Source organism: Alosa pseudoharengus, unplaced genomic scaffold (assembly GCF_046254945.1).
Source record: "Alosa pseudoharengus isolate Yale_2024_CS ecotype anadromous, Long Island Sound unplaced genomic scaffold, YU_APseudo_1.1 YU_APseudo_1.1_scf_14, whole genome shotgun sequence".
NCBI lineage: Eukaryota > Metazoa > Chordata > Actinopteri > Clupeiformes > Clupeidae > Alosa > Alosa pseudoharengus.
Genome location: NW_027468609.1, coordinates 29539118 through 29564071, shown reverse-complemented (window position 1 = coordinate 29564071; position 24954 = coordinate 29539118). Strand labels below are relative to the sequence as shown.

The 24954-nt window shown below is 42.8% G+C and overlaps 1 protein-coding gene across 1 annotated transcript; it reads left to right on the top strand.

Annotated features, from left to right (window-relative positions):
- The first annotated feature begins 707 nt into the window (after window positions 1-707).
- On the top strand, window positions 708-24646 carry zmat4b (zinc finger, matrin-type 4b). The gene is made up of 6 exons (XM_076283427.1): window positions 708-794; window positions 4534-4635; window positions 7838-7924; window positions 13099-13255; window positions 19006-19230; window positions 24546-24646. Exons 1-6 carry the CDS (start codon window positions 708-710, stop codon window positions 24644-24646), a joined length of 759 nt encoding a protein of 252 aa, XP_076139542.1.
- Window positions 24647-24954: the final 308 nt, after the last annotated feature.

The window sequence follows — 24954 nt, the reverse complement described above, 5'->3', positions numbered from 1 at the left end:
GACCACACAGCAACAGAGTGTAGGCTTGAGATGGTGCAGAGACACACACCCGGGAATCTGCCTTGTGACTATTAACTCTAGTCGTGCCAGGCCTCCGTAACACGTAACAGCGCGTGGAGGTAGTTTTGTAAAATAGCTCATACTTGCTAGTATGAATTGAAATCACATCGTTCAGTGACAGATTGACGAAATCATCGCCAAAATTATTAATTCGTAGGCTAATGAAAGACAGTTTCCCCTCTTGTGTCTTGACTGAATGGCATATGACACCAGGTTTCAGTCCGCAATCAACGAATGGGCAACAAGAAGTGATGGGTCAATTTGATTACTCACCCAAATTACATCAATTAGCATCCACTGACACTTATACCAATTAAACTAGACTCAACAACTATTAATTATTTACATAGTAGCCTAGGCTAAGGGCACTTTTGACTTGACCGCGAGAGAACTTTCGGTCCTGACTCCTCTCAACCTATTGGCTCTTCATAATTTACAACTTGGCCGTGGGGCGATGCCGTTGACATTACACAGCGAAGGCAAAGGTACCAAGTTCACCCAGCTCGGTAGTAGAGACTGTCAGCCAATAGGGATGGTGCAGGGCGGAGAGCATCTCTCGTTATTATCGCCCACCCTTCTCTTGTTGCCGCCGCTCGGCGTGTGTTGTTGATGCGGTCTCCAGCTGCACGCCGCCTGTATTCCTGCCAATGGACTGTACGGTTTCTCTTCAGGTGCAGCATCATCTGACGGTGTATCCCAACCAACTATACCAAGGATACAGTTTTGAGCTACAGGTACGATCCTCGTTGTGTGGAATCTGGAGGTACAGAAATGTTTTTGTTTGGTAGCCTAAGTTGATTTCAATGATGCCTTCTTGACTCATCTCCTCGTTTGGCAAAGGACTGCGTAAATATCGCTGGCAATTAACAGTCCGTGATAGTCGGGATGGGTGAACAATGCTTGAACGATGGTCTTTGAAATATGTGATATTGTCGTGTCGTATGAGGCTGTGTGGTGTATGGAGACGACTGCCAAACACGTTTATTCTTACCTCTTGCAATAACTTGTGCCTTCGCCTTCTGTTGTCTTTGTTTGTCTCGATAAGTTTTAGTATCAGTTTCTCATTACATCCAGCATTGCAGTGTGTTATTCCGGGTTAGTTGCTGGGAAAGTTACTGTAAGGCACAGATAGTTTGCACTAGTTTTAACTACACCGCTTGACATGATGTTGAAGAACGTCTTTACAAAACTGTTTACAAGGGCACAGCCGTTCTGTATATTGCTCATGCATATCTCGTCGCAGAATTTCGAAATCTGAGGTGTTGCTGACCAGACATGGTCCTCCTCAAAGAGAGTTATCATATGGCTATTGACAGGTGCATTTGGTGAAGCCTAGGATATTAAACCCTCCCTATACAGGATTTCTAGAAGACATTTTTTCTTCTTATTAACATAAAGCTGTGCCTTCAGTGTCTCTCAGGGTTTGTCATTTGTTCAGTCTTATTCATTTATTTGTTTTTTTGTTTACCTTTCTCCATAAATATCATTAAACAGTGAAATTACATCACTGATAACTTGACCTTAACTCAAGGAGATCAATACTTGTTTTATTGCCACAGATGAAGGCATTAAGTAGTATTTCTCCTCACATGAATGAAAACCTTCACGGTGATAAGTTGCACCATGAAGGATGTCTCTGAGCAGCCACTGATTTGATTAACTTTGACAGCACAGACTTGAGACTGATACGCTTCGATCCGTCTCCACAGAGCCATTTCCTTTCCATTTGGCCACACTATAGGGAGAGGATCACTCTCCACTCCAGCACGCACCCTGTCCAGATCTAACCTTGCTCACTGTATCATTTGTACCTGTGATAGGTCAACATGCCTCAGCATAATTAGTCTTTCTGATGAGGGAAGGTGCCTGCTTGATAACCCCAGTGAAATGCTCTCAAAGGCTGTTCTGTCGGTGATGTTCTTTTGCCCACCAAGGTTGCTTTGTTAGTGATCTTGTTTTTGATGGTAAATAGGCATGGTTGTTGATTGGCCGCTGTGGGATATCCCCTACCTATAGCAGTAGGAATTTAACATATCTCCTGTGTACTGTATATTTGAAATGGTTATATCTCAGAATGCTGTTGGGTGAATTCAAGTTTAATCACCTGCAGGAGTAAAAAGGGCGCCTCCAGCCTCATATAGGGCACTACCAGATCAATCATATGTAGGTAAAATTATTATCGATTTGGCCTGCAGTCTCAGGGTTCTCTCCGTTTGTTCTCACGCCATATGTTATAGTTATGGACCAGCCCGAGGCCTTGAATATTTGACCTTTCTTAGTGCTTTAAATTCACTCACACATTGGAAATACGTCTTTCAGTCCCTATACACCACTATTTTCGATACAGTCTGCATTTCCTGTGTTGTGATTAACATAGTGACGCAGCTTCGCACGGTGAATACAAATGGGGGTCCATGTTGTGATAAGAAATGTGGGCATAATTTGATTTTGGAGGCGTGACTGTTTTTCTCATTGGTGGCTTAAGCTTTTACTTGAAGATGAATGTTTTCGTTAAAAAATGAATTATGTCCTTATATTTTAGTGGGCTGAAGTCACCCTAGAGTGAATATAAAAGCGTCTGGAAAGTGTCCCCGAGTCCCCTGTTCTTTATGAGATGCAAAACCCTTTTATCAGTATTCAAATTTCTGACTGTTGTGCCCTTGAATCACAAATGCCCCAAGCAGAGGGTGTTTTTACTTTAGATCTGTTCCTTCAAAGCAAAATCTGGAGCACCATAACACATCCCATGACATCTTTACAAATGACAGTGAATGAATCATTTCTCAAGAGAGAATAGAAAAACCCGGTCTGAAAAATCATGTTCACTGTGCAAGATAGCACTGTTGTGTATGTTAACATAATTATATTCATAGAGCCACATGTTTAACCGTTGTATTTTGATAAACATCAGAAGTGGGGTTTGTGTACACAATGCAAGTTAAGCCCCCCCCCCCCCCCCTTTGAAACCCTTAGATCATTGCACGTAAGCAATTCAAAGGGGGATTTTGCTTTTTCTCCTGAGAATGAGTGAAACAAGCCAAGGTTCCTCTGAGAGACCCCCCCCCCCCCCCCATAGCATTTGCTGAAGGCACGACAGAGAGCTGGTGCTTTGATACACCACAATGACAAATTTATCTTTCATCTTGTCAGTATCATTATTCCTCCTCCCCTGGGCTCCCGTCCTATGGGAAATCCAAATGTCAGGGAATTCAGCTGCTTGCAGACTCTGCAAGATCATCTGTCAGTGTCACAAAATACTGTGGCACACCATAGGTGTGGAACTGAGCTGCTGTACTTATTTCTGACTTATTTGAAGGTCTATAGATGGACATGCCTGTCATTAAAGGCTCAACAACATTTTATGTTTAGGCAATACTAATGGGACCAGACACTGGTGAAATAAGGCGGTTGTGGCTTGTCCACTGTCTCCCACCTCCTATCTCCTAATTTGCTCCTGTCTCACTGTCTCCTTTGCTCCTTTCCATATTTGGTTGAAATAATGTGTTAAAAATTGACGAATGCTGCTGAGTTTTTGTAAGGCTGCTGGTAAGATACCTTGCTCATTAAGATGGAGTATATAATTGTCTGCTCTCAGATATGCTTAACCTAATTCTTCAGGCAAAGTTCAGCATTGCAGCCTACCTTAGGCTTTAGAAGCTGTAATATAGCTGCACGTAGGCTATTGCCCCTGCTGCCCCTGCACTGTAGTGTAGGTGTTCTTGTTAATGTAGTCCCAGCTCACAAAAAAGGGAGAGGATATTTTGTAACTGAATTGGCCCAATTTTTTTGGAGCCTACTCAAGTGTGCATGCAGTAGGTGCATTGCTGTGGCTATTGCTATAGCTTCTTGTGTGAAACTGTAAAATTCACCGTAGAACCTGGCTAGCACTCTCATATAAACTTCCATTAATATCTGAGATGTTAATATCAATTTTATATGCACCTGAGACATTTTAACACCATTGTCATTTTAGCACTTCCAGATTAGAGCTCGTACTCTTCATTGTAGGCTAAACATGCATGTCAGAATTTACTACAATGTAATATTCAATGCAGGTAATTAAGGAACATAAATCATAAGGAAACTTTAAGACCAGATTCCTGAGTTCTCAATAACTGACAAAATCCTATAGATCCAAACCATCTTTGGATGAGCAAAAATAATCCTCTAGACTCTAGTTTTGTAGCTTTCAAATTCTTCCACTGTAATGCTCAGAGTTGAAGGTTGAGCATTTGGTTTCCAGGGTTGCACATACTCTCAAGGGGTACTGCTGGCCAAAGATCATATCCTAAAAGTGTAATTCAGCTTTTAGAAATAATCTGTTACCATAACAAGGAGAAGAGTTTTGTTGTTATCTGTACGAGACTCATTGCTCTTATGTAACATTCATTTTCAATCAATGTTTGAAAATAGCAGTGTGCCTCACTGGTAAATACTGATAAATACAACTGAACTGTTTTACCTCTTTCAAAGATGAAGTCTACTGAAGTGGATGAGGCACTCTTCACTGACACCTACTGCAAAGTATGCAGCGCCCAGCTCATATCTGACTCCCAGAGGGTCGCCCACTACGAGGTGAGTAATGTCACGCATGCAAATCCTAAGCACATGCCATCCAATCACAAGATCTAGATGCTGCTGCAGAATCAGGATGACATAGGTTCATCCTTTCTTTTTTTTTTCAGTTGGCTTAATGCAACTTTGTATGCTACATGGGTTCCTCATGAAAATGGTGTTCTCCAAGGCAAACCCACACAAGTGTATATGTGGGGGCTTACACATGCTAGAGCACCAGAATATGTGGGCAGAGATATGTAACAGTTTGAGTAAGAGAGTGTGTATGTGTGAGGGAGTGTGCATACGTGCGATCACAATCACACGTCCCTTATCTAATATGAATACTAGTGTGGTGATTTATGGAACAGAATAATTATTATGGAGAGAAAGGCAATTTCAGGGATGCAATGACCCATGTAGCTTCGCACGCTGCTTATGGGGTGTCAGATAGATAGATGCTATGTTGCTATGGTGTGGTTCAGACTAACCCATTAAACAGTGTCTAATGTATCCATGCCTCAGCAGTGGCCACCAAACCTTACGTTATGATATTAAAGTGCCCTCCCCCATATTATGTTCCCCCCCCCCCCTCATTTGCAATTAATTAGAGTTTGACAAGTAATCAGAGCAATGTCAAGTGACCAGTTCAGGCTTGTACACAACCAGTTCTTCACTTATTAATGTAGTTACTAAGCAATTTCTTATGAATCATCATGTCTTACACGTTTAGGCAATTAAAGACTCTGTGCAACTATACTGAAACTGAATTGCTTGGGGCTGATGTGACCTTTCCATGTTTAACCCTGGTGTGATTACCACAGAAGTATGTTGCATATAAATTAGGATAATCTAATGCTAATCTCTTCCAATAGAAGTAGCATACTGTTTGATGTGTGAAACACTTAATGAGGTATTGTATAAGTAATATTATAAACACATCATCGTTTTGGATTATGTGTGCTTCAGGGCCTGCTCTACCATCTCATCATTCCGCAAACTATGATATCAAATCTGACAGAAAAGAAATTTGTGAATGATTAGGAAAATAAGAAAATAACTAAATAACATAAATGCTCATCATAACTTAATAATGATGAGCATTTATGGCTCTCTATTCTATTTCTGTTTGTCATGCAATCAGAAGATAAACTCATATAGGCTTCCACACAAGATACAGTGAAACTTTTCCTAGTGGATTTCTGGGGATAACAGTAAAAAGGTCTCTTAAAGGAGCAACCTTTTCATCAACTGTGAATCACTCTCACTTTCCATCCAACTTTACACGACAGGCTTTAATTTGAATAATGGTGATTTTTCATACAAAGTCTGTCACAACAACACAAAAAAACCTTAAGGAGATAAACCTACAGAGTTTGTTTGTGCCTTTGTACTACAGAAGTGAACTAGAGTATTCCAATATTCACTTAAATCTGGGGGGATAAGAACATTTACATTCAGTCATTTAACTGACACTTTTATCCAAAGGTACTCAGAAAAAAGGGAACAATCAAAGTTCAGTGTGACTAGGACATGTTAGTAATAATAATAATAATAATAATAATAATAATAATAATAATAATAATAATAATACACTTTATTTGTATAGCACCTTTCATACACAGAATGCAGCTCAAATGTTGCAATAAGTACTACAGCAACCGAGATGGTCATGCATCAAGCAAGAGCTGAGTCTGCTCTGACATCCCGCTTTGAGAAGGCCAGTCTGGACACAGGGCCAATGTGCCCTGTCATTCAGCTCTGACCATGCCATTTGTCTTCTGTCCAGTGAGCAGAGCCTAGTCTTCCTTCACCGAGAGCCCCTTTAAAGGTTCGGTTTTCACACGGCCTCAGATAGCGGGTCTGAATGATAAGTGGATGGTGTTAATCAAATGGAATAGATTAAGGGGAGGCAGGCAGGTGACAGCCATTCGAGGGGATTGTGCTCCGCCGCCGAGAGGCACAGATCCCAGCGTGAGCAGATAGCAGCAGATTGGGATCAATTAGTCCACTGCTGTTCTTCTTTGAAGTATCCCACAGAGGTGATGTAGCGACACACATGCACAAACAGAGACACAGACACACACACACACACACACACATACAGACATACAGACACACAGGCACACACACACAGGCAAACACGCACATGCACACACACACGCACACACACACGCGCACACACACACACACACACACACACACACACACACACACAGCAAAAAGGTCCTGTAATCTCTCGGGAGGACAAAGACATTTCTAAAGGAAGATAAGTGAGAAGTAACTCAGAGAGAGAGGAGGCCAGCGGGGGCCATTCTGCTCTTATGCTACAAGTGCTATGTTAGAAATTCAGAAAGCGACTGAGCAATTTCGGAGCAGTCCAGTAGTAACACAAATAAAGAGGGAGCATAGAATATCATAATGAGGTCTGTCTGCAGCACCAATAGTTGGGTGGGAGCCTGGCTGAAAATTGTATTAGCACAGCTGGCCAACCGCAAAACTGTAAACATGTAGATGATAGATAGATAGATAGATACTTTATTGATCCCCAAGGGGAAATTCAGGGGGTCTCAGTAGCATACAGACATCACACACAACATGCACTTAAGTACTGAATTAATTTAGATTTAGACTGATTTCTTTGAGCTGCCACCTTAATATTACCTCTCAAATTGGAAGCAGCTAAATATAGGATATGACTAAATGACAAACTGACTCAATGTTGCAAATGAGATGAAGGATCGCTGCCCGCTTCTCTCCAAGTTAGAAATGTCAAGGTTTGAGTCATAGCATGTAAATGTCTGTCCAGGTCATGATGACCGCCCCTCTACTTTACACGAGCGGAGATCAGACTTTGTGGCGCCACGGTCATGAAAATGTAATACACCAGCTGAAAATGGCACGCTCTGGCCACGCTGTAACAAAGATTTCTCAATATAAATAACCACCACGTTGCATTGCTCGTCTAGGGCAGGCTATCTCAGAGAGCAGCGTAGCAATCAATAAATCCCAGTATTATTGCACAGGGCTCAGCATAAAAATAAAAATGCCTGTATGGCTCTCAGCAGTGATGATTCTTATGTTTTGATATCAGTCGATTAATAAAATGTTACTTTCAAGTGCTTACTGTATTATTTCATCTGAAATATCAAGTCATAACTTTCAACGAAGCATACTTCAAGTCTACTTTTGTCATATCCAAATATTTTGTCTTTGTTCCCAGAGTCGAAAACATGCAAACAAAGTGCGACTCTATTACATGCTACATCCAGTTGATGGAGGCTGTCCGGCAAAGAAACTACGAACGGAGGTAATCTATTCTGTTATATGGAATTCCCATTCACCTATTCTACTACTTAACCAGCCGCTACACCCAACAGGAATCCACATCTCAAATTAATTAGTGATGCTTTGAATTAAGGACATCTTAATCAGTCAGTTACATAATGTAAATAAATCATTGCCATTTGTATTAAGAAACCATGAGAAGCAAAGGTTTGGGGATTATTAATGTCAGCTAATGCATAATGCTTTAGTGTATGAGTTTACGTCAATAAACCATTTAGCATACCACACCACACACTTTCCAGGCACAAGTACTATCAGTCCCTATTTGAGTTCAGTCTCCTGTGAGACAGTATACAGTGGAGAGGGCAGGGGGACACTGATATCCGCATTTATCTTCCACTGCATATGACTTAAACCAGTGGTGCCAGTTTACACTATATTCAGTATATGTACATGCCGTATATGAAGTATATGTGGTCACTTGTAATCTACATGATGCTACTTAACATGTACATGTATGCTTGCAAGTTATAACAGACATGCTTTCTACATAAGACCCCGAGATTAAGACATGAAATGTCACCCATTGTGTTTTGTTATCTTATTTGTCACATCTCTGCTAAAAGATCCGTTAAAATCAACATTATTTATTCTACACTCCAGAAGAGATTTTCACCTCTGTTTTTCACCATCCCATAGCAACTGTCCAGGCAGTGATTTCACACCCACAGCGTATTGATCGGCTCATAACTCCCCCGCTTCCATTGTGTTTTAGAGCGCACCCCTGATTATTTCGCCACCACATGGACAACGCTCCAGGCCCTCTGGCTGAATGTGAGCATCCATTGTCAGTCAGATGTGATATTCTTTTTGTCTGCACAAAGAAAGGGAAATCAGGCTGCGCAGGGACGGCGGCAGTGATTGTTGGCGTTGTGGTGATGGAGTCTTGTGGAGAGAGGTAGGAAGAGAGGGGGGGGGGGGCGTGTGTCCCTTCTGGGTCATCTGCGAACGCAGGACTTGGACTCGCCACTCTGCCCACCCACTCTGTGACAGCTCGCCAAGCTCACCGGATGATTTGAGGGCACGGCGCAGGGGTCCCTAGGGACATATGAAACCCCTCCTCCAGTCCTGGCACATCATGGGCTGGAACCGGAGGTGGTGAGGGCTGAAGGCAGGAGAGAGGGAGGGAGGGAGGGATGAAGGGATGGAGGGAGGCTTTCTGGCTGATTAAATGATACCTGCAGACCACCAGACTCATTTTTTTCGCTGGCATTACTTAAATCACTAGTGCTGTGGGCAACTGGCATTGTTTTTATTTCAAATTGAACTCACTCTAAGGGGTCACATTAAATTTCCTGCTGGAAAAAAGTAGTCCACTCAATAATGTACCAGAAACACAATTTCCCATAAAAGGCCTTAAAATGTAAATAGGCTGAAACATTGGTTTTGTTGCTTTAGGCAGTAATAAATTCACTTAGGTAAATAAAGTGAATTTAGGCTATTTTCTTTGACAAAATCAAATAAACTCAGTATCCTGTCCTTGTATCTGAGTTGGCACAATAGGTATATTCTTGTAGCTTGATGGAGATAGTAATCCATTTGAATGTAATGACAAAGATTTAGCTGATCAGCATAAAGTATCCATGCATAATATTAAGTTATTATGTTCAACTGAATTATTATGGGCGGGCATTTGAAATCGCTTACCTCATTTCGCCTTGCTCCCAGTGCAGGTCACTGGTTCATTGTAGCCATTGTTGAGCTGGGATCAAAGCATCGACGGAAGCAATAGGAGCCAGTGACCCTCTCCTTACCATAAGGGCTAGAGATGCTGCTACATGCTTTGATGATTGAAGAGGGTGCATTGTAGAGTTGTCTGGACTGTCCTGACTCCTCTGCATCAGTGAATGAACCCCACAGAGAGTCTCCCAAAGTCAAACGGCTGTACAGAATTGCAATAGGCTAAATGGACCACTGCTTGCTTGAGGCACTCTGAAAGATATCCAGGATAAATGCACAAAGATGCTTTTTACTAGAACTATCAATGGATTCCTTCAGCTGTGCTCAGATGTTAATTCTAGATTTATTTCAGCACATTTGTCAATATCATTCTTGATGAAGAATAAGTTCCTTATATTTATATTTCAGAGGTTTGGTTGAGCTACTTAGATGCACAGTTGGATTCATATAGAGTGTATGCATATGTTGTCTTGGGGCTTGGGGAGTTATTGAAATGCCACAGTCCATGTTGGAGGGCATGATATTCCCAAGGTAATGATACTATCTGCACAACAGATGAATAATTGAGATGTCAACCTGCCCATGAATGTAAAAACACAGGGGGGTTGGGTCGAATGGGTATCATCATATGTTTACCAACAACTCATGCAGTGTTTAATATCCAAGGTCAGGCAATAGGGAGACGAAAACCAATGAAGGCTTTGCCTTAGGGAGTCAAAGTAAAGACATTACGGTGTGTGTAGACAGGAGTGAACACAGCCCGCGTGTGAGTGGACACAGATGAATGCCCGGCAGCTAAACGGATGAATGTGGGAGAAGTGCATTTTGCTTTTGGCCTATTGCTGCTCAGAAATGAACTGTGACACTGTTTTATTCATTGTAGTAAAAACAATTTTAGACGTTACACATATTCACAGATGATTCAGTTAGTGTGTGCTTTAAATAGAGTCATCTTATGACACAGTGAATGGACACATATGTTGACCCTGTGTGTGTAGTGGGGATGTGTGTGTGTGTGTGTGTGTGTGTGTGTGGTGTGTGTGTGTTTGCTATGGGATTATTATGACCGCCGCGCAGCGAAGCGGCGGTCATATAGGTTTAGTCAGATTTTTTTTTTTTTTTTTTTTTTTTTTTCGCATGCCCAAATTTCCATCAATGAGTCCCGGGACACTGAAAGACCGGGGTACACGAAATTTGGTGGGCATGTAACCCCACATGGATAGCATGGAACCATCGTTTTTCGTTTTGATCTGTAACCCCCCCGCTTGACTGGACCCCCCGAAAGGAGGGTAGGGCAGACACAGTTTTCTGTGAATATCTCGAAAACCGTGGGATTTAGGAGGATCATTTTTTTTTTGTATGTTGATCTCAAGGGGCCATGTCAAACCATTCCATAACCACTCATTTCATGTATAGCGCCACCTAGTTAAACACAAAAAAGTAAAAATGAGGTGTTGTAATTGAAGGTATCTGTGACCTAACATAGTCAAAACTGCACGAAATTGGAAGTGTAGGATCATTATGACACCATCTGTATGCACGCCAAATTTTGTGGAATTCCGTTAATGGGGGGCCACACAATAAATTAATTTATGTTACTATACACCAACTGGCCTGTAGGTGGCCGGAGACAGTTTTCTGTGAATATCTCGAGAACCGTAGGGCCTAGGAGGTCCATCTTTTTTATGTATGTTGGTCTTAAGGGGGCATGTCAACCCATCCCATTACCACTTATTTCATGTATAGCGCCACCTAGTTAAAAATTAAAAAGCAAAAAATTAGGTGTTTTCATCACAATATCTCTGGCTGACAAGGTCAAAACTGCACGAAATTAAAAGTGTAGGATCATTAGGACACCCTCCGAATGCATGCCAAGTTTTGTGTACTTTTGTTCATGGGGGGCCTTACAATAAAATAATTTATGTGTACATTTAGTGACGTACACCAACAAGGATTCCCGGGACACTGAAAGACTGGGGTACACGAAACTTGGTGGGCATGGATAGCATGAAACCGTCATTTTTCGTTTTGATCTGTAGCCCCCCCGCTGGACTGGACCCCCCGAAAGGAGGGTAGGGCAGACACAGTTCTCTGTGAATATCTTGAGAACTGTAGGGCCTAGGATGACCATTTTTTTCCGTATGTTTGCCTCCAGGGGTCATGTTAACCCATTTCATGTGCACACATGTGCACAGATACACACACACACACATACATTCACAGTAATCATACGTATGACACATACTCACACAGTAGACATATGTACGCTTGCATGCACAGGCACATACTCAGGCACAAACACAAGCACGCACGCACACCCACACACACACACACACACTCACACACACTCACACACACACACACACACACACACACATAACATAAACATAACACAAACAATCAAGAATTTCTCAGAATTATAAACAGGCAAGATGGAGGTGGGGTTGTATAAAATGAATTTTACATATGAAATCTATGAACTAATCATGTTTTGGTACTTGTTGTCTAGCAGATACCAGTGAGAATTGAGTGTGGATAATGCAATTTAGTGAGACAGTTAGAATCATATAGGCCTTTCAGCGTGATTTCTTTTTGTGGAAAAAATGTGCTGGACTGGGCGGCGGTCATATTTTGTACCGCTCTGCGGTACATCTAGTTTAACCCTCAGTTAACCCTGGCATTGCCTGCTCAACCAGCTGAGCAGTGGTAAAATGATGGTCATTCATATGTATGCACAGCACACAGTAGCTTAACATGGGGCTTAGTGCACAAACATGCCACAGCACCGACAGCGATCGACTTCCTTTAACAAGTCCTATTGACTTCTGACCATTATGGGAGTAAAGCTGTACGGCCTATGAAGGTTAATGTGGCTTCTGCCCCATTTCCATTCTGGCATGATGCACCTAATAAGAAGCACTTCTGAAAGCATTAACAGTCAGTCTCCTTAAAAAGCTTGCAAAATTACTCTTCTCCTCGTCCTTTTTGCTAGTTATAATGTGTTTTGGGGGTCCTTGGAAAGAGCTTGTGTAATCATCCAATTTTCATTTAAAAAAAAAAAAAAGTCGGAAGGCTGGATAACAAACACATCCATGTTCTAACTGTGTCACACTGTTAGGTGTTAGGAAGAGGGATGCTTTCTGTTTTTAGAAGTGTGCAAATTACTTTTCTACACCATGACCTACATGCATTGACATGACGAATCATGCGTTTTTTCTGGCGATGAACACTAACACCTTTCATTTCCATGGCCCAAGACAATAATCATGGGAATGGATGCTGTCTTCCTTTTTTACTTAGAAACAGCATAGAGTAGCTATTTATATCGAAAAATGTTTCTGTTGGGCCAAATGGTTTCGGTTGGGCTTCTTGGCACATTTATTTATGTGTGATTGGTTGTACTTGTGTTTTATGTTGTGTGTATGTGTTTTTTTGTGTTTATACATGCTCCTGTAGGGCAGTGAAGAGGGTGATGTGGATAAGAACAAGTGCTGTACACTGTGCAACATGTCCTTCACTTCTGCCGTGGTGGCACAGTCCCACTACCAGGGCAAGATCCACGCCAAGAGGCTAAGACTACTCCTAGGGGAGCCGCCAGCCATCACCTCCAAAGGTAAGATTCCTCCTCGAACCGTCAGCTCACACACAGACACACAAAGTAGAGAGTGAGAGTGAAAGAATGAAAGGGAGAGAGGAAAGAAAGAAAGAAAGAGAAGAAGAGAAGAAAGAAAAGAGAAAGAAGGAAAGATACTCTGACAGGGAGCCCCCAGCCATCACCTCCAAAGGTAGGATTATTAGTTCCTCTAACTCTTACCTCACACACAGACACACAAGGCAAAGAGTGAGAGAGAGAGAAAGCAAGAGAGAGAGAGAAAGAAAGAAAGAAAGAAAGAAAGGAAAGGAATGAGATAGTCTTGACAGGGAGATCAATCTGTGGGTTTAAGTAGAGTCGCACTGGCCATGTTCTTCCCCTGAGCCCCCACTTTGAACACTGAGTCTCTGAGCTCATCTCGTCTCTTTTGTCTCGGCGGAGACTAAGGCTGGAGCAGTGGAAGAGGCTCTGTGTGTATATATGTGTGTGTGTGTGTGTCTGTGTGTGTGTCTGTGTGTGTGTGTGTGTGTGGGGACCGAGAGGCCCAGATGCAGAGCTTTCTGACAGAGTGGCCCTGACTGCACACCTGATGCTCACTCACCCGAGAGAGGCGCATGTGAGGACACATGACTGCAGGCTCCACTTTAATACCCAGCTCCACTCCAGCTCCTCTCAGCCCTCTGATCCAGGTTGGGCTGCACAGGAGAGACTCAGTCAGGCTGGAAGAGGAGATCAGTGGAGCTCTCTCACATGGCTGTGTCTGTATGTACACACTGACTATGCAATCACTGGCAATATGGCACCGCTCAAGGGGATTCTTGTTTTGTGATGCAAGAAGGGTCTTATTAAAGGTGCACACTGATAACTTTCTTCAAGTGAAGATTGGGTGCATATTATCTGGCTACATGGCACCTTGAAGCAACTCAGTGTGACCACTATACCTGGCTGCTTGATGCTCATTGAGCTCAATGCAAATCAAATCAGCTAATAGGCTAACTAAAATGCACACCATGCCAATCGGTAGGTATGGTGAAGGGTATGTGATGATGTGGGGCTATTTTAATTCCAAAGACCAAGGGAACTTAATCAGGATGCATAGTATCCTGCATCTATTAAATAACTGGCCTTTAAAAATAAAAATCTGCCTGCCTCTATGGGAATTCAACATAGGTTTAACATAGTATGCAGGGTACTTATGCACCCTGTATTTTAATGAAGAATATTTATTTATTTACGATACATTATTCATTCACAAAGAAAATTGGTGTCCTTAAAGGTTGGATTTTTCCTCATTTTTTTAATTAAGGCATTAAAGGTAAACTATGCAGTATTGGCAATTTCCTTACTGTTTTCTCGGGTTTTTTTTCGCTGGCTTTGTCAAGACGAATGTCTGAGAAACTCCATCGCTACCTTTTTCTAGCCGGTGCCTGGCGTGTATGTGTATTTGAATGCAGTAAAGCAATTCGCTACACTCGTTATACTTCCTGACACTGAGGCCGTCGGCCCGCCAGCCCACAGTTGCAAGGCTGGTTTTTCCGCTCACAGGTGCTAGGGGGAAGCGACACGGCCACCATTCAACCCAAAAAAAGTCATATAACCATTCCAATGACTCTGAAGCTGTTAAATGAAGGTAAATTAAGCCAAAAAACTTGCATATTAAGCTAAAAAACCTGCATAGTGTGCTTTTAAGATCCATTTTCAAAAGATAATTCTTTAATTCCTCTTTTTAGTCAACTTTAGCATGGGGCTGAATACTTTTTATAGGCACTGTAGTTAGTTAGTTAGTTTTTTAGCAAGAGTAAACACACTACTAATCCATCCCTAGTCATTATAAACAGGAGGAAGCATATTGGTGGGAAGCCCTTTTAAATATTTCAAGCTCACTTGCTCATCCTGTGCAAACGCAGGGTATCTGTGCACTCTCACCACGTCCCAGTGGTGGAGACACATGGCCGAGTTTAGGTAACAGGCTCGGTCCAGGCCGGCGCACCGTTGAGTCACACACACACACACGCTCAGCACGCATCAGTGTTCACGGGCAGGATGGCCCGCGGTCAGAATTGACCCCAAAAAGAAGGAATGACCGGGTGAGAGCAGGAGAGAGAGAGAGAGAGAGCCAGGCTGGAGGCCTCCCGGGGCTGGGAAGGGAGCAGTAGGGCAGCAACACAGGCCCAGGACCCAGAGTGCACTGATGGGTCACCATGAGCTAAGAGTATGGTCATCATCTTTGTAAGTGTGTGTGTGTGTGTGTGTGTGTGTGCGTGTGTGCGGGCGTGCATGTATGTGTGTGCGTGCGTGCGTACGGTGTATGCGCATGCGTGCATGTGTGTGCGTGTGTACGTGTGTGTGTGTGTACGTGTGTGTGTGTGTGTGTGTGTGTGTATGTGTGCATGTGTACCTATGTGTGTGTATGTGTGTGAGTGTGCCGTGCAGCTTTGTGGTCAAGTCTGTGAAGAGGAACATGAAATGTTTGATGTTCTTTGACCATCCTTACTCTGCTCTCTTAAAGGGCCATGGCGGTTTGTAGAACATTTAATATTAAGTATAATTGTTTTCATATCTCAAAATAAGTCTTTTTGAATACTGTGATACTTGCCTACTGCTACTTCAATTGGCTTTGAGATTTAACCATAGCCTTCTGCTTATCCTCTCTATTAACTTTTATATGTTTTTGCTGAAAAGGCTCAAAGAGATATTTCTCACCAGTGTATGAATAAGAAATTAAATAACAATAAAGGTTGGTTGGATTAAGTAAAGATTAATGTCAAAAGAGAGTATTTTCTCTTTATCTCTTCTTAAAAATGAGATGCATTCCCTGTGTGCAATGAAGCTTAGTCTTACAATGTGGGAAAGCGGCCAGCAGACTGCATTAACAGTGCTGTCTCTTTCTCACTTCATCAGAGATGTAGAAATGAAATAAATCTTCTGGGATCTTCTCAGAATGGGACAATAGCCGCTGTGGCATTGGCTGGAACATTGACTCTTGCTACAGCCAAGTCTAGGGCACAGACTGAGAACTTGGACAGTTATCTCAAGGTAATAGAAGGATTAGAATGTTCTTCTAACTTCTGTGCTCTTTCAGAGGAGAGATTATCAGTCAAAGCTGCATACCAACATACAAAAGAGCCACGGGCACATTTATTTTCCTGCTTTGCCACTCTGCTCGCCGGGTCGGGGTTCTGAAGTGAAATATTTGTTCTTTATGTGTACTTCGGCCGATACCGGACCTGAATCCTTGAGCCAGGAGCATTAACAATCCGTCACAGCTGATGTTTCTGCCGACACTGTGCAACTCTGGAGGTGGCCTTAACCTGAAAACATTGTCTTTCAATTTTGTTTTTACTGTGGCGGCGACTCGTTGGGTTTGATTTGTGTCCTCGTAGTGGCTATTATTTGGAGGTCTCAGAACTGTTTTTGCTGGCGAGCTGACCTTGGCATAGCTTGCATGGGCTTGGCAAAGTTCTATGATGTATTTGCACCCAGTCTTGGACTCGTTGTGTATACAGCTGCCAGGGGGCTGGCAGTGTAGAAGCAGATAGCGGTTTAACACTCACAGACATAGTGTCCAGCAGTGAACGAGGGATGGACAGAAGGACAGTGTGATTTATGTGTTTTTTTATTCAGAACTGTAATTTCTCTCTCTCTCTCTCTCTCGCTCTCTTTCTTTCTCTCTGTGGCAGAGATTGGGACTCCATAATCTTGGCAGTTTTCTTTAAGATAATTTGTAAGTAAGAAGTGAATAACACTGCATTAAACATGGATTTATTATTACCAAAAATGAGGTAAAGGGTAGGGAAAATATGGCTCTTGATGATGTCATCGGATCAGGCTCTCTCTTTCTCTCTTTATTTCTCTCTTTCTTTCTCTCTCTCTCTCTCTCTCCCTCCTTGCCCAAGCTCACAGACCTCCTGCTGAGGACTCCCTCAGACAGATTTGTCCTCTCGCTGTGTGAAGTCTGGTCTCAAAATCTGCTCACTTGTTTCACAAAGCGCTGACCGCCTGGTAGTTATTCCAAACGATATGCATATTTCAGATCTTGCTGCAGCAGGTGTCACTGTTTGTGAGCTTTTGCTGAAAAAAAAACAAAAACAAAGATGAACAAGACCCCATGTGTTCCAACAGAAACCACAAAAGGTATCACCACATAACACCATTATACATGCCACATGCACAAATGCTATCTTCTGGCTGATTGATTGCCTGAGTTCATTGGACAGATATGAAAGAAAACATAATATGTGGGGAAGTTACATGCCATTTCATGCATGTAATATAGACAACATTTTCCCATAGGGTTTCTTTTCTACAACTTTCATTAGCAAAATGAATCCTTGTGAAACTTCTCCAAGGGCAATCTCTGGTTGCCTGTTATAAGGATCCCTGATGTTCATTATAAACAAAGTTTCCAGACCTCAAAGGTGTACATTTTGAGTTCCACTCCAAACCGAACATCCATCCTATATGACAATAACAGAATAATATTACTGTTTAGGTATTGCTAAAGGCTTATAAATGCTTTTGTTAAAAGCTCACAGTGCTTTGAAGAGGACCATCTGGACCCCTGGTTGTTGTATACACTTGTGAAGTGTATTAGTAAATTAAAAGCTCCTGAGGAGGGGGGGGGGTCCAGTATGCTGTTGGATGCCTTTTGTGTGGGAAAAATGGCAAATGCACTTCTGATTAGAACAGCTGTTCCCTTCAAAATCCATTTGAACGGCGATGACAAAGACGGGATGAGGAATTTGTACAAGCCACCCTTTTTCCATCATGCACAAGAAATGAGTGTCACAATGGCTGGTGATTTTCATTTGAGTGTAATTAATAAGCTCAACGAGACGAGTGCACATTCTTGGCAATCCAGTGTTCTTTCCCTCAAAGATTTTCCACGACACAACAAAATGAAGCGAGTGACTCATCCCTTATTTCTGCCTTCATCTAACGCCGCAGTTAATGTCTGTCACTCAATCTATCACATTTATGAGGCAACCGAGGCCATTGTTAACATTTGATGTCTTTTGTACTGGCAGTGGTTTGCGGTAATTAAAGTGAATAATGCCAGGCGAGCTTGTCTGTGTCTCAGAAATGAGAAGCCCAAACGTATGGGGCGTATGGGCACCCGGTACCTGATGACAGCAGACGGATTGCCTCATGTGACCGCTAGTGCGGCCTATTCATCACATTAGCGCCACATCGCTCCCACTGCTGCTCATTAAATGCAGCCCCCATGGAGACATACTGTAGGTCTAATTTGTGCTCCGTGGACCAGAAAATGCCCAAATTGACAAAAGGCTTTTAGACCCATGCGTCTAGCCTTTGACAAGCTCTGACAGGTGAGGTAAATTGCCAGGAAAAACATCCTGGTGCAATTATCCCCTCCTATCCTGAACCTTTTGGCATCTTTTATTCATGGTCTCTGTCATACTATCTATATTGGCCCACTAGATTGCTCTTTTTAAGCAGTCATGCAAATATTGATTGCCAATATCAGGGGACTTCTCCACTGGGGAGCAATGCCTCATCACAGAGGTTATCACGCAGCCTGGACCTCATCACTGATCCAGATGCATGTTTTCATCATATCCATGTGCACATGTGCATCTAACAACGAATTCAAACTCTTTAACCCCAACATGGCCAAAGAAGCTATTCTATCAGCATTTCAATTGTGTAGAGAGTGGTGTCTCGGACTATCTTGACCCCTCTCCTCAGAGGTCATTTCTCTCTCTCTTCATCCCAATCTCTCTCTCTCTCTCCTGTGTGTTTCTCCGCAGAGCTGACGGCCAGCACGGGGCAGGTGGCGGCAGGGGAAATGCCCGCGTCGGTGCCCTCCAGACAGGGCCGTGTGTCCCACCGCTACTGCCAGCTGTGCAAGGCCTGGTTCAACAACCCTAGCATGGCGCAGCAGCACTACGACGGCAAGAAGCACAAGAAGAACGCGGCGAGGGCCCAGCTACTGGAACAGCTGGGGGAGAGCCTGGAGCTGGGCGAGCTCAATGGTAAGCCGACTGAAGCCTGTTCGCACGTGTGTTAAACGTGGGGAACGTATTTGTGTGAGACCCTTGTGGTATACATTTCATGTTATTGTCACCTTTCGAATCATGTGTGTCACAACCCAGTAGTCCACCCCCTCAGCATTGATGTAGATAGTTGTATGTAAATACTGTTTCATTTTCACATTACTGCTCATGCAGAAGCAGGGCCCTTTTAATCACACTTAAAAGAGCCCACTAAGGCAAGCCGTGTCATTAAGGACTTCCATTATTTAGCAGAGATCAAATGAGACTTCCTGCGTGGGAATTATCAGCACGTAATTAACGGTGAGCCCAAGCAGCGCTCGTGCTCATCTGCGCCACCTGAGCGCTGCTGACTAAAGTCGACCAGCAGGAGGTAAAGGTCAAGAAAGCAGGGCGGCTCCAGCGTATTGGCAGGTACCTAAAGGGACGGAGGTGCAGGCTCGTGTGGAGGAGACATTAGTGGCTGTGTGTGTGTGTGCGGCTGTGTGTGTGTGTGTGTTATAGCGGTGAGCTTAGCCGTGCGTTCGCCCCACTAAGGCTCTGACTCACTTCTGACTCATTGCTGCGGCTACAGCAAAGCTCTCAGCACTGCACCTCTTCAGTAGTCTCTCTCTCTCTCTCTTTCTCTTTCTCTCAGTCTGTCTGTCTATCTATCTCTCTCGTTCTCCCCTCTCTCTGTCTGTCTCTCAGTCTGTCTCCCTCTTCCCTCCCAGGATGGTTGAAATAAGCTTGGCTTGAGTTCGGCTCCCCCATGATTACTAATCTGCTCGGTGCTTACACACACTGCTCAGCTGTATTTATATTGACCAAAAAAAAACACACACACACACACACACTGACACACATGGAATTGACCCACTTTATTGGTGTCCAAAAACATGCACCAAACTGAGGCAGTCTCCATGCCGTATAACGGTGCATGATTGAAGCCGCTGCAGCGTTTGTCCTCATATGCTGCCCACAGATAAGCAGGGTAGCAGCAGATCCATTATTTGATGCCAGTTAAATTAAAAATCGAATGAAAACAATTGGTTTAATGGTTGCAACAGTTTGAGGCCCTTTTTGCCTGGATGGGAAGAAAGGAGCAATAAATGGATGGAGATAAAGGTAGGAGTAGTGCAAAAGAGAGCTGGAAAGAGATGGGGGGGCGGGGCTACACATTTGCCAAATAGCTTGGTTTTCCATCCAACTTTTTAATGTATATTTTTTTCTATTTGATTACATTTATTCACTGATGTTTCTGTAAAAGTTGCCCTTACAACCTCGCGTTTTGATCCTACAGCTTGTCACACCTCATTCCTTCATAAGGACAGTGTCCATTCTTAATTTGCATAACACAACTCCTCTGCAAGAGACTTTTTGTTTGTCCGATTTTCTTTGAATGCGCAAAAAAAGAGGTAAATGATTTGGATAGAAGCCCGGCTACTCTCTGGACAACAAACTGGGCGCTCAGCGCTACGTGCAGTATATTGTCCTGATTAATAATGGATCCGGGGTAAACGTAATTGATGATCCTCAGAATGCCCATTTGTTATCCGAGCACACTCCAAACAGCTTGCTGTGGCTCGGGTCAGGCTTCGTGCAGCTAACATAACTCACACAATGTGTTATCACAGGTGATCACAGGTGATTCATGACCCATGAGGTAGGTCAGTCTCAACTTATTACTCTTTTAGGCTACCCGACAACATGTTGGGATCTCCATAGCATTTCAGAGGCCACTGTCAGATCTGGCTCATCCCCTCAGCACAGAACTAACTTATTTTGCACTTCAAATACTGTAAATGTTCAGAACACAATTTAATCACCAGCAAAAATACAAATGGAGAAATCCCACCAACCATCAGTCAATCTCATCTAAATCTGCATGAAAGCAAATCACGAGTGTAGATGAATATGTTGATCTATTCTGAATCAACTATTTGTGTTCACTTGGTACACTTCACATTAGATAGGAGCTCAAATGCAGCATGAGAATGGTGATTTCACATGAATTGTTTACCGTACCTTATTGGGTTTTGACTGCAAATGGTGGTATGTGCACAGTAAGTAAGCCCCTTTGGCCCCTTTATCTGGAGTGATCGGTGTGAGAGTAGGAGTGCTCCTGTGTGACAGATGTGAAGGACGCGCTTAACGCTACGCCGTCCCATCGCCCCGCAGCTAATGTGCTGCACGGAAGCTCTCCGCAGCACGCGTGTATTCAACACATGAGTCACCTCTAGTTCTGTTCCGTTCCGTTCTGTTCTGTTCTGTTCCAAAACACAGGATCGACTTTGATGTGGGTGCATTGAGTATGTTTCAGGTTCCTGAGGCTATAAGGTTGTGTTTATGTTCTTGTGTGTATCTCTCCATGTGTGTGTGTATGTTTGTGTGTGTGTGTGTGTGTGTGTGCAAACACTGCATACAGTACATCACATGTTCTTTCATACATTTCATACACTATGAGTCAGGCCAAAGACGGATTTGACAAAGTTGCATCTATATTGCCTTATTATTGGAAACATGAGCTTATTTGGTAGATGATATTATGTTTGCTTATGCATGCTTGTAATCCACCTGTGCAATGTGTGTGTGTGTGTGTGTGTGTGTGGGTGTGTGCAGGGGCGTAGCAAGCGTGGGGGATGTGGGTGTTATAACGTACACACTTTTGCTGAAACACGATTCTTTCCCCCACACTTTTTGTCAGATTAAAACGAAAGTAAACTAGATGTACCGCAGAGCGGTACAAAATATGACCGCCGCCCAGTCCAGCACATTTTTTCCACAAAAAGAAATCACGCTGAAAGGCCTATATGATTCTAACTGTCTCACTAAATTGCATTATCCACACTCAATTTTCACTGGTATCTGCTAGACAACAAGTACCAAAACATGATTAGTTCATAGATTTCACATGTAAAATTAATGTTATACAACCCCACCTCCATCTTGCCTGTTCATAATTCTGAGAAATTCTTGATTGTTTGTGTTATGTTTATGTTATGTGTGTGGGTGTGTGAGTGTGTGTGTGGGTGTGTGTGTGTGTGTGTGCGTGCTTGTGTGTGTGCCTGCGTATGTGCCTGTGCATGCAAGCGTACATATGTCTACTGTGTGAGTATGTGTCATACGTATGATTACTGTGAATGTATGTGTGTGTGTGTGTGTGTATCTGTTTGTGCACATGTGTGCACATGAAATGGGTTAACATGACCCCTGGAGGCAAACATACGGAAAAAAATGGTCCTCCTAAACCCTACGGTTTTCGAGATATTCACAGAAAACTGTGTCTGCCCTACCCTCCTTTCGGGGGTCCAGTCCAGCGGGGGGGCTACAGATCAAAACGAAAAACGATGGTTCCATGCTATCCATGTGGGGTTACATGCCCACCAAGTTTCGTGTACCCCGGTCTTTCAGTGTCCCGGGACTCATTGACGGAAATTTGGGCATGCGAAAAAGAAAAATAAATAAATAAATAAATAAATAAAATTCTAACAAAACATATATGACCGCCGCTTCGCTGCGCGGCGGTCATAAATATATGGAAATAAACGCTCACGTAAAGAGTTGGAACCTTATGTCTAAAAAGGGCGGGCTCTGATAACGCGCACACACACAGAGACACAAATAGGTCTGTTGATTTGATTGAACGGTCATTGGCTGCAGCCAATCGCACCAGTGAAGAACCAGAGCCGCCTTGATCAAATTCTAAGTGCGTCTTTCAAGGCTGTGCTGCTGCTTGGGTCTGCATTATAACGTCTGCAGTGATCAGATTTGAGGTAGAACTGAAATAATAATTGTTACCACATTATGCTAAACGAAAATTCACTGTCTGACGTACAGTTTTTGTCACAATGTAGAAATGCAGGGAGTCAAAGTGAAAGCGGGGGCGCACTAAGGCACTTGTTGTTTCTCCAGAAAGGCCCTTGGCTACTGTTCATAGAGCATTATGCTTTCTCTGCCTATGATCTGCAGCTTTTCTCAAACTATGTGCCTCCTCAACAATTAGCCTAGGCCTACTGCACGTAGCCGTAAAATTAAGTTAGACGGTGCTTCACACGTCATTTGCAGCAAGTTTGAATGGTATGGAACGGTGGACTGAAAGAAAAATAAACTATAGGCTAAAAGTTTCCCCATTCAGAAATAGCGTACTTATTAATTTGGTGTTATCAACTATATAGACATAGCCCAGTCAGCACACATACGTCTCCAAGACGCTTGAAAAAAACAGCTTCATTACATCACGATCCATTTAGAACGTCTTATTTGATCTTACAAACGGCGGCACATTTGAGTTCTACATCTGAGAACTATGTGTGCTCAATGTGTGCATCCCTGCAGCAAGTGAAAGGTAACGTGGGATAGAAGCAACAATAGTTTAAACAATAACGTGGCTTCCTGTAACTATCATTGGAAACAGCATAGAAACTGCTAATCATAATCTTTATTGACTATCTATTGACATTAATTAAGCTGGCTATATGCAACACAATTGATTTATATTCCCTTATGTTTGGGTAGACTTCAAACGTTTTTGAATTTGAGCTTACATTTATTTAATAGGTATTATAGTTAGGCATATTAATAGTCCAGTGATACCTCGAAATTAGGCTGTTGTCTGTTAGGCAATTTTATTGTAGCCTGCTAACCCATATGCACAAAACATAATTTCTGAAATGATTTCTTCATTTATAACATGAAATGTGTCTCAATGTAGGGTAGTGTCAAATAGTGAAGAGATAGCAGGTAGATAATGTAGGCCTACGTGTCACATGAGCCACACAGATGAGAAGCGCTTCTTGTTCTGTCCCTCCCAAACCGCATTAAAATGGTGTATTTAGCAATCAGAATTTCAAAAAAATTTTGGGGGAAAACTCTCGGACACCTGCCAATATAGTCTCAGAAAATACTTGCAACGTCTCTGTAGGGAGTTATTTATAATTTGGCCGGATTGTTTCACTTCCCTATCCCACAACCCCCACACTTTTAAAAAGCTTGATACGCATCTGGGTGTGTGTGTGCAAGCACTGCATACATCACATGTTCTTTCATACATCAGGCCAAAGACAGATTTGTCAAAGTTGCATCTATATTGCCTTATTATTGGAAACATGAGCTTATTTGGTAGATGATATTATGTTTGCTTATGCATGCTTGTAATCCACCTGTGCAATGTGTGTGTGTGTGTGTGTGTGTCTGTGTGTGCATGTGTGTATGTGTGTTTCTGCGCGTGTATGTGTGTGTGTGTGTGTGTGTGTGTGTGTGTGTGTATGTGTGCATGTGTGTGTGTGTATGCGTATGTGTGTGTATTGTCTCCTCAGGCCTGAAGCGAAGCCACACATGTGACGTCTGCCATGTCACCCTCAACTCAGTGGCCCAGTACCACGCACACCTGCAGGGCTCCAAACATCAGAATAAGTGAGTACCCCCTCACACGCTCAGCACAGCACAGCCTGCAGCTAGTAGCACACTTTACATAGGACATCTATAGGGGCACTGTCACCATGACTATCTAATATGATGTTAAATGTGATAATATGCACCACGAAATACACAGTCACATTACCAAGGCATGCAAAGGTATACAAGAGTATACAAAGGTGTCAGAGCACAGTCCAATATAAATCCCTAAATAGTTTTTAATGGTGAATATTCTCACTTGAAAAGGTGAAATAAAGACGATATTGACTTTGTCTTATTAATAGACACGTGGTACCCTTGAAAAGTGAG